The sequence below is a fragment of the Sebastes umbrosus genome, chromosome 6 (assembly GCF_015220745.1).
Source record: "Sebastes umbrosus isolate fSebUmb1 chromosome 6, fSebUmb1.pri, whole genome shotgun sequence".
NCBI lineage: Eukaryota > Metazoa > Chordata > Actinopteri > Perciformes > Sebastidae > Sebastes > Sebastes umbrosus.
The window spans coordinates 27,158,058-27,168,801 of record NC_051274.1 but is presented as its reverse complement, the minus strand read 5'-3'; the positions used below and the strand labels follow the sequence as shown (position 1 = coordinate 27,168,801).

The window sequence follows — 10,744 nt, the reverse complement described above, 5'->3', positions numbered from 1 at the left end:
ACTCTAATATTAAAAGAAATCCTTTTTCAAAGTTGTTCCTTGACCCATGGCCTAACCATCCTCCAAATATTGTTGAACTCTAAGAAGACATACTAAAGATATAGGACTGAAAACCACTTAGCAGAGGTAATAATTCACGTTGGAAGTGTGAAAAACTGTAAGGAAACAGCTCCTCATGTGAATAATTTGTGCTGTGATTAAAGCACCAAGAAAGTCTCAGTAATCTAGCTCAAAGCTTTTTTTTCAGTTTGGTGTCAAAAGCAACATTTAGCTCTTCTGTGAGTGTGAGTGACAGTTTGACTTGGAGAATGAGGAAAGGTCAGTGCTCCATCTTTGCACCAAACGTGCGGATAAAGAGTGAAAGATAAGAAATATTATCTAAAATGAAGGGCATCTTCTTGTTAATAAAAGCTATAATCCAGAGCTGCAGATGAGGGTTAAGTTAAAAGACAGGAAACAAATACAGCAAATGGCACATTTGTCAGAAGCAGCGATGGAAAGCTGTGAGAGAGAGAGTATATACCTCTTCGATGGATGCAAATTGTCCCTCCTTGTGCACTCTGACTGCAGAGCTCTTACTCCTCGTTCTCCCGGGTCAAGCAAAGCATAACTCACAGATACACACTCAAAAAAGCATGCAGGGGCAAATTACCCTACCAGCCCTTCATCATTCACTACAGACGCTGATGGTTTCTCAAGCTGGCTTCCATAAGTCGCTTCCTGTCTCTCCACATGCTGTTAGAAGACTAAGGATGACTAATTAAAAACACAGTCTTCTCTTTAAAACATGAAAGACACATGCATCCTGGTCTTGGAGAGCGTCTTCCTCTCTGTCTCATCTTACACTCAATCAATCAGTCCTCTCCTTCATTTCTCTGCTTCCTCTCTGCTCGCCCAAACTTTCTCTTCTGTGACCCAACAAACATCAGCAGTGATGCTCGGTGCATTGGCTGTCTTCTCCATTTCTGTCTCCCCCCCCCATTTCTCCCTCCTCACCTCCCTCACCTTTACCCTGTCAGCACTGGTGCTTTCACTCTCCCCCTTTCCTCCCCTTTGTAAGTGATAGTGGTTGTTACACACTTTAGCTTTCTCTCCCTCCTTCTCCTTTTCTTTCCATCCCTTAATGGAGCAAAGACAAAGGGTGGTGAGAGTAATGAACATGGGAGCTTTCATCCCTTATCTGCTCACTCTTTCTCCCACTTCACTGTTCATTTTCAGGGTGACATTAGCTTTCCGTCTCCCTCTCCTTTCCTCCTTCTTTCTCTCCGTTGTGAGTGGCAGGTGGTGCGACGGGCGCTTGACAAAAGGCAACGTGAGACGAGGCTAAAATATTAAAATATTCATGGATACCTGCAGTCGGCCCCTTCATGGGCTTTGACCCCCACTGTGCCCTCCACACACACACACAGATATTGACAAAAGCGTATGCGGGCATTTTCATTTAGCCGACGTCAGGGACACTTCATCTGATATCTACATTTAAATTCCAGGCAGGTGATTGTGAATCAACACATTCTGCATGACATTTAACAGGTGAACATGCTGCTAGCCGTCTCACACTTCATCTGACACAGCTGCATTTGCATACCAAGCAGACACACACACACAAAACACAAATATGCAAATAACTGTGCACACAGTCCCATGTCAACCTGCCACTTAAGCGGTATTAGCATTTCATATCATGACACATTCTGCTTCAACAGGGCGAAATTATCATTTCATAACACACACACACACACACAATCACAGTATGAGTGGGCACGGTTATACAAACCCTCACCTTCACACACTCCATGTTCACACTCTTGACTTACTTGTGCATAAAAATGGAGTCTTTAATGATCCCAAAACAAATTTCGTAACACCGTGGCTGGATACACAAAACTAGAGCTGCAACGATTAATCGATTAGTTGTCAACTATTAAATTAATCACCAACTATTTTGATAATTGATTGAAGTGGTTTGAGTAATTTTTAAAAAATTTTAATAATGTAATGTAATTTTTTAATGTAATTTTTTAAAGAAAAAAAAAAGTCTAAATTCTCTGATTCCAGCTTCTGAAATGTGAATATTTTCTGGTTTCTTTACTCCGCTATGATAGTAAACTGAATATCTTTGAATTGTGGACAAAACAACACATTTGAAAATATCATCAGAAAAGTTTGGCCACTCCTGCACTACAACAATCTGAATTTAAGTGCCTCGCTCGAGAGCACCTCAGGATGGGGTGACGTTTTAACCATAAATTACATTTAAGCCATAAATCTTCAATGGAGCTTATTGGATTTTGGAGACATTTGGTAAAAGCAGTCTTTCTTTTGAACTTGTTCTTAGAGACAATGGAGTCCCAGGGCTCTGTTCAAGTACACAACTTTATTTCCTGGCTGGTTGAGATGCAACATGCTGTATTAAAAATAACTGCAGTCATTTCATCCATCTTTGTGCGGTGTTGCGTTTCTCCCTGAAGGAGGCCACAGATGGCCCAAACACATCAGAGACTGTTTAATGTTCTCTTGAAATAGTCATGACGATTTTTAATTTTTCCTTGATGAGCACCAAATGCTTTTGGTGCTTTGTTACCATCAGAAATGTAGGCAGACTGCAGAAGCACGTTTTCAGGCTATACAGCAGAGATTAATGACAGGTTTTAGTCTCAGAGAAGTTAAGACAACCTTAAGATAGCTGTATTATATCTCTTCACACAGGTTTGTTGGCGATGTTCCTGCTGATGCTGTTGTCTGTTTCAGAAATAGAATTTAGTAGAATTGCAATGTATCCCATAAATAATGACAAAGCTGGAGAATAAATTAACTTTATTAAAAATGTAATTTAAAGAGTAAAATCATTTGGAAGGAAGGAATTTTACAGGTAGTTCATAAATCATTTTTAAAAATGTGTCCATTGAGAAAGTGATTGTTTGGACCGCTGCTATCTTTTGACTCCACTTATGTTGACTTTTCTCGTAGAGTCACTTTAACTCTGTGATCCACCTTTTCCCTTCTTGCGCTCCACATCTGTGTATTTGGGACTCGTAGTAGCTGGAAGCCCTGGCCGCAGACCAGCACCCATCCCGTCTTTTCTCTCTTTTTCCTGCTCTCACAGGAAGCCTTGAAACCTGTGTCAGTGTTTACCTCACTCTCTGTGTCACCCATGCTGTCAGTCTCTGTTTGATTTCTACATTCACCAGCTGTCTCACCTCCTGTCTCATCACTGGTTTGACAAACTGGGTCACCCGTCTCACTCGCGGCTTCAACAGGTTCTCCATCCTCGGCCTCATCAGCTGTTTTCCTGTCCTTGTTGAACTGTGCTGCTGTCTTACACCTCGTTTTTAATCCTGTCTGACTCCCTCTCAAAATCTCAGACTCAAATCTTGTTTTCCTCTTTTTATCTCCCTCCTCCTCCTCTATCATCATCCCCTCCCACACTGCCAGTCCTGCAGCATCAGCAACATGGGAGCACAGCGCCCCGATGTGGCTGATGCCGGTACTGCCGACCCTCCACAGGCAAACCCTCTGATCTGAAGAGGTGGAGACCACGAGGCCAGGGCTCAGGAGCTTCAGGGCGGTCAGAGGGGCAGCGTGAGCCAGCGGGATGTGGCACTGGGAGTGGAGATGTAGATGAAGCTGGTTTGTGGGTTGGGGCTGAGTTTGTCGAGAAATCAGGGGCTCAGAAATGTGAGAAAACCCTCTGCTGCCCCCAATCTGTCCGTCCTCTGGGTACTGCACCCTAATCGTGGACACTGTCAGCTGCCCATCATCCCCTCCGCTAGCAACAGTTACCAGGCAACCGCCCTCTTGTTGTCCCAGTTCCTTCGCCCAAACAGCCAATGAGTTGACGCCGCTCTGGTGGGCATGAATGTCGAGGCAGGGGATTGGTGGAGTTGGAGCGCCGGTCGATAAAGAAGAAGAATCAGTCAAATCCCACACTGCAATTTTTCCGTCCGTTGCAGCACTGAACAGCAGCTTATACCTGAGAGAGAGAAGTTAGTTAGTACAAACATGTACATGAGAGACTGAAGTTCACCTGATTTATTGAGCTCTTAATATTGTATCCTACAGTATATTTGATCTTCCAGTCACGAATACTTTCTAAAGCGATGTGCTTTAAAATAAATATATTAAAAAACTATAAGTGGTCCAGTTCTGGTTGGTTCCTACAAAGCAAGACTACATATAACCTGTAATAAAGGTGCCAACATTCACCCAATTCAGGTTCAGGAAATTAAAAAAAACCTAAACAAATGTGGGCTCACCTGTTGCCTTTTCCATCCTCCAGACTGCAGGCAGCAACACTGAGCACACAGCGCTGGTGGTAAAACGACTCCCACAACAAGTCAATCTGATGTTTAACTTCACTGACTGAGAACAATCTGGAAAAGAAGAGTAATGGAGGCAAGAAGAAAGAAAAAAGGAGAGCGCAAGGGCAGCATTATTAAACAAATAGTGTATTATAAATGAAAGTAAGTGACACACCAAGATAGGGCTGCAACTAATGATTATTTTCATTATTGATTAATCTACAGATTATTTACTCAATTAATCGATTAATCGGTTGGTCTATAGAATGTAAAAACATTCAGTTTGGGATGTCTTTAAAAGTCTTGTTTTGTCCAAAACCCAAAGATTTTCACTTTAATATGATAGAAAACAGAGAAAAGCAGGTAATCTCCATATTTGAGAGGCTGAAAACAGCATTTTCCAACATTTTTGCATGAAAAATTACTTTCACGATTAATCGATTATCAAAATAGTTGGCGATTATTTAGTCGATTCACTAATCGATTAGTCGACTAATGGTTGCAGCTCTACACCAAGAGCATTTGAGAGTGAGCAAACAGCATCTAAAGGAAGACGATGGAACACAAAGTAGAGTAAATATCTTCGGCCGTATTTCAACACATTTTCTCTCACAATCAGTTACAATCCTCATCGCTACCACTTACTTTACTGAAGAAATTACTCATTTGAGAGTATTAAAAGCAAGACATGCAAGACATTCTGCTTTCATACTGTAACACTAGAGGTTTCACATGTGTCGAAAACTTAGAATTTTTCTGTGATGGACACCAACCTGAGCGCTCCGTCGCTGCAGGCCAGAGCCAGAAGACCACAGTCTGTCTTCTCATCCACCACCACTACAGACATGTACCTGAAAACACACATTCAACTTCAAATGAAATACAGTATCTGGTTTTCTTCAGCACTCAGGAATTGCACATTTTTCTTGTAAAAATCTATAACATATACTTCAAAAAACATTTTTGAGAATGTATACTTTTCTTAATGAAGAACTGAATAAAGACGAAAGAAAGAAAGGAGAGGAAAAAGCAGTACCTAGACATTAAATAGTCAAAGAAAAAGTCCTTCTCTTCATGGATGAAATTGACTTTGCCTGTGTACAGAAAACAACCATCAACTTGCCTCGTTTCTGGATCCATTTTCACCGTCTTGTGTCGGTTCCTCCTCCTCTCCCACTGGTCGTCCAATCGGTGACTGGCCACCTGGATCACCTGGCAGGAGGGGACCAGTCTCTGCTGGTCCCAGCTGATCAACAGCCGGTAACACTGCATCTGAGCTCGCCCGCCAGCGGACACAAGCAGGGCTGAGAGAGACTGGTTTTGACTCCCTCCCTCTGAGCGCGTTACCGCTGTCACCGTTCGAACACTCGAGATGTGGTCGGTAATAACTGAGAGTACTTTGATGCTGCCAGAGTCGGGATGCACCGCCAGGACGGTTAAGCTAGTGTCCTCTCCTCCCGTCACCACTATCTCCCAATGCCCTCCCTCTCTCTCCACCTCCTTTACTTCATCTTTGAGTTCATCCTTTCCCTCAGTTTCACTCAAATCTCCAGTACTGTTTGTTTGAATCTCATTCCCAGTCCCCCTTATCGCCCCCAGCCTGCACACACACCCGATCCCCCTCCCATGGACGCCCTCTCTCAGGCCCCATCCTCCACTCTTCCCACCCCAGCTCGGTGCCTCTCCAGGCGGTTGCGAAGTCAGGACGGCCCCCTGCTTGATGAATACCAGAGCTCCATATCCGGACCAAATCCCTTTGTTTGACGGCCAGAGACTCCAAGAGCGATGCCCCCCACCACAAGGCACCGCTAGCAGCCTCTCCTGCCTCACCGGGTCCCAAACCACAAAGTGGACGGCATGAAAGCCAATGATGGCGAACCTGGCTTCTCTTCCCTTGCTCTCTGTCTTTTCTTCTTCTTCTCCTCTAAAGCTCCCCTCCTCTTTAACCTCCAGCTTTTCTGTCAAATCTTGTTTCTTTGTCTTGTAGTGGTTCTCACATTCCTCTCCGAGCTCTTCCTCGTCCTCTTCCGTAGGAATGTCAGGTTCAAGAATCAAAACCCTCTCCAGCCACTCCATTCCCTTGCAGGCTCGCTGGACTCTGAGAACCTCCAGCTGAAGCCCTCCCTGATTCTCAACACTCTTTTCTTCAGGGTTTTCTGGCGGTGTTGGATTCACTCTGAAGACCCTCACACAGCCGTCCCTGCCAGTGCTGTAAAGCAGCCCCTGGTATTCATACACTGAAGTTACACCCTGTTTTCCATGCACCCCGAACAGGCAGCTCAACGGGTGCAGCGTTAGGTCACCCACTTCTTTTCTTTCTCTCTCCTCCATCATTTCACTTTTTCTGTCTCCACCGCTACAATTTCCCTCAACCCCTTCATTATCAGTGTCCATCCTTTTGTCATCTCCCGTCTTTTGCTCCTGCTTTCTTCCTTCCTGAAACAAAAGCAGGGACCCTCTCCTGTCCCCACAGACCCACAGCAACCCCCGTGACGTGGAGTGGAGACGCACTGCGGCTGTCAACCAGCGTTTGGCACAGGGGGGGAGGAGGAAAGGAGGAAGGGGATTTATATTAAGAGACAAGGAAGAGTTTTCATCTGATTCTACGTCTATACACCATCGACGGACAAGTCCCTCAGCGCCTGATGCCAGCAAACACATGCTTTCTTTTGCCTCTTGCCAAATAAGACTATGGATCTTCCCTGATCCAGCTGTGAGAAGAATCCCACACTGAGGATGAGAGATGGGGAAGACCTGTATGGACCCGCTGAGGTTTCCCACAGCACACAGATTAACTTTTGCAGTTGAGTCTTTCACTCCAACAGCTGCTGTTTCCATCACACAATAAGATTGAAACTCAGGAGTCCCTTGCCATACCATCTCCCACTGCCCATCGCTGCACTGGTAAACTATTCCTTGGTCAGTGCAAACCACAAACTTACTCTGACTCCAACTTGCATTTTCCCCTGTTCTACAAACCACTTTAGGCAAACCTTGACCTGGAAATTTCAGGTCAGTTAGCTGCTCTGTCACCGCTTCCTCCATTCCCTCCTTCCCTTCATCACTCCCTTCCACCCTCCACAACCTCACCCCTCCATCTGCCCCCCCTGTAGCCACCCATCTCTCTTCATCTCCCGTTCCCTCGCTGACTGCGAGTGCACGAACCCCCCCTGCTCGGTGTCCCTTCAACGTCCGAACCACCTTGCCCCCTCCTGCCCAGTCCCAGACTAGACAGGCCCCGTCTTCACCAGCGCTGAACACTTTCCCTGGGGAGAGACGCACCGAGAATACCCGAGCCTGGTGTCCATATAGGACCCTTAAACAAGCCGGATTCAAGTCCCCACATTTCCCCCCAGGGCCCCCTAACGCACCAACACCCCAAACCCTTACACTGCGGTCATCAGAGGCTGAAGCCAGCCATCCGTTCTCCTGGAGGTAAAAGATGCTGAAGATGACCCCGCTGTGGCCCAGCAGACGTCTCTCAACTGGAGCTTTGTGCTCAGAATCACTACTTTTGTCTCCTCCTCCTCCAGGCTTCCAGAGAACCAGCTGGTTGAAAACAGTCCCTCCTACTAAGATAGTATCTGCCCAGGATTCATGCACCAGAAGGAGGGCAGAGTACAGCAGACACCCCTCCAGACAGGAGCGCTGAACCAGGGCATTTCCCGTAGTGATGTCCAGAAGTAGAGCACTATTGTGGGCTACAGCCACACAGAGCAGTGATTGTTTGTCTCCAGAGAGCCAGCGGAGATCCAGGGCCCAGTCCTGTAGCTCCATGAGGGGACCCAGAATCTCCAAGCGCAGATGCTCCTCATCCTGAAGATCCACATGGAGCCTCAGCAGCCTCACAGCCTTCCCTCCGAACACTGCTAGGTCATAGAACTTGGGCTTCGAGGTGGAGCTCAGCTCTGGGGATTGACAGATAAGAGGTGGTTTTGTGAGTTTTTGAGAGTGAATACAAGTGAAAAAGAGTGAAAAACAACATCTGTAAAAAAATAACTAGGGCTGTCAGTGAGTGTAAACTAAAAAACAAACAAAGGACAGTTATTCAACTAGCCACCACAAGCGAAGATAATATTTTTTAGAATTTAATTAATTAATTAATTTTTAATGAATCTGTCAATTATTTTCTCGATTAATCGATTAGTTGTTTGGTCTATAAAATGTCAGAAAATGGTGAAAAATGTCGATCAGTGTTTCCCAAAGCCCAAGATGACGTCCTCAAAAATGTCCACAACTCAAAGATATTTAGTTTACTGTCATAGAGGAGTAAAGAAACCAGAAAATATTCACATTTAAGAAGCTGGAATCAGAGAATTTAGACTTTTTTTTTTCTTAAAAATAAAAAAACTCAAAACTATTAATCAATTATCAAAATAGTTGGCGATTAATTTAACAGTTGACAACTCATCAATTAATTGTTGCAGCTCTATTTAGAATCAGCATTAATGCTGAAATTCCTGTGTCCATCTGATTTCACTCAAATCGTCTAATCACGTTTTTATATATCCCGACACAAGTGAAGAAATAAAACGACCTCCCTAAACACAACACAAAAAAGTAACAAAGAGAACAGTGAAAACAAATATTTGCTTGGGCTAACCATCTTTCTTCCCCCCATATGTTCCTGTGGCAGAGCTCTGTGCTGGGACAGCCGTCAGACTTCTTGGCCTTATCCCGTGGATTCTGTGCTGTTGGAGCACACTCAGTGAGGTAGAGGCTTTAGGGCGAGGTTGGAGACTGTACACCGTCAGGACTGGACCCTCACCTGTCAGGAAAGGGTAACAGAGGACTTTGTTACGCGTGTTGTGTGATACTTCACTATGAAGGACCACAAGAGTCACGTAAATAGTAATAGAGCATTTAATAAATGAATAATTAACTGTACAATAAAAACAGGCATTCATAAATGTGTTTACAAATTCATTTATTAATTGTACAATAAAAACTGATATTAATAAAAGTGTTTCATTAGTTGACATTTTAATGGGCAATAAAAAGATGAATTATGAATAGAATTTACTAATTAAATTTGAATCCATCAATAAATAATTCTAATTAAAAAAGGATTTACAAAAACACAATAAAGCTAGTCAATAAGTACTTCATTTAAAAATACATTCATTAATTAATAAATAGATAATGGAATTTTAAATTCTATTTGAAAATGTAGTTTAAAAAGAGAAATAAATAACTAGATTCACAAATTGGGATGTAGCCTAATGCATATGGGAAAACAAGTTGCCCTTTTAAATGCCTGATTAAAATAGATTTCACAGACAGACTTCACAGTGTCCAGTCTTCTTTCAAAATAAGCATGGAGAGTGACACACTCCTCATCATAAAACTTAAAACCTATCACCACATTTAAACCTGTTCTACCCATGCATTTGTAGTAACACTTGTACAATATTGCATAGTAATAATCATAATAATGCATATAGTCGGGGAAATCTGTGAATTACATTTCCTTATTTGTGCATCACACTAGAAATATCACTTCTATATTGACTCCCCACAGTGCTACTGTCCTACCTGTCAGTAGAAAAGCATCCTGAAGGAACTCCAGGGCTGTGACTGGAGCTACAAGAGCTGCTGTCTCCATCTCTTAATGATTAATAACTTTCATTGAAGACACATGGAGAGATGGTGCCTGAAAGATATAAAGTGACAACACATGCTTTAAAACACATGCATTAAAATGTTAAACCAAAAAAGTCTGAGACTAGTCAGCATTAGCTTTCCAGTTAGCAAAACAAGCTATTAGAAAGAGCACTTTTTCATGTTATTTGGTGAATATGAATGAAAAAAAGTAACTTTTCTATGTCAACACCAACGCCGCTATATGATTTACTTACAAAAAAGCCTCAAACGCAACATAAATGTGTTTCAAATCTGCATTAAAACATCTTTATTAGCCTCTACAGTCTGCAGCTGTCTGGTCTAGTACCCCATGTGTTTCTGTTCTGACTTCCGCACCGCGTCTAAACCAATCAGATTACACTGCTGGCTTCCTGGACGCTGATTGGTTAGAAAAAGGTTAGCCGTGTTTCTATTGGAGAAAGTGACACACGTGACCAGCTGCAGTTGAGTTGTGCTGCCTTTAGGGACGTTTTGGAAAACTAAGTAGTTTTATAATCAGTCAGGTATTGATATTTAAAAACAAGTGATAGGGCAATTTATTCTATGTTTCTTGATCAATTTCTTGAACTTTTGTTATTACACTTAATTAAACAAATAAATGCTTTGCTTCACTACACCAGTAGATACAATGTGCTGTCTGCACCTTCTTTCTAATACTTTCAATCGTTTCAGAGAGTCATGGAGATATCATATAAAGTAGCTCAATGTACCATTGCTGCTTTACATATATTAGCTATCAATTCAATTAAATTCAATTCAATTCAATTCAATTCAATTTGCTTTATTGGCATGTCTGTCAG

The 10,744-nt window shown here is 43.0% G+C and overlaps 1 protein-coding gene across 1 annotated transcript; it reads right to left on the bottom strand.

Moving 5' to 3' along the window:
* Positions 1-2,800: 2,800 nt before the first annotated feature.
* wdr6 (WD repeat domain 6) lies at positions 2,801-10,291 on the bottom strand. The gene is made up of 7 exons (XM_037772997.1): positions 10,160-10,291; positions 9,837-9,954; positions 8,905-9,069; positions 5,425-8,209; positions 5,075-5,152; positions 4,257-4,373; positions 2,801-3,973 (listed from the first exon to the last, which is right to left on the bottom strand). The coding sequence occupies exons 2-7, from the start codon at positions 9,904-9,906 to the stop codon at positions 2,950-2,952; spliced, it is 4,239 nt and encodes a 1,412-aa protein (XP_037628925.1). The 5' UTR covers positions 9,907-9,954; positions 10,160-10,291; the 3' UTR covers positions 2,801-2,949.
* Between the last annotated feature and the right edge of the window lie 453 nt (positions 10,292-10,744).

Coding starts and splice junctions, on each gene's coding strand:
- wdr6 (XM_037772997.1), bottom strand. CDS start 9,906: ATGGAGACAGCAGCTCTTGTAGCTCCAGTCACAGCCCTGGAGTTCCTT. Junction 8,210..8,904: donor ATATGGGGGGAAGAAAGATG/GTTAGCCCAAGC, acceptor GTCAATCCCCAG/AGCTGAGCTCCACCTCGAAG. Junction 5,153..5,424: donor AAAATGGATCCAGAAACGAG/GCAAGTTGATGG, acceptor GTGTGTTTTCAG/GTACATGTCTGTAGTGGTGG.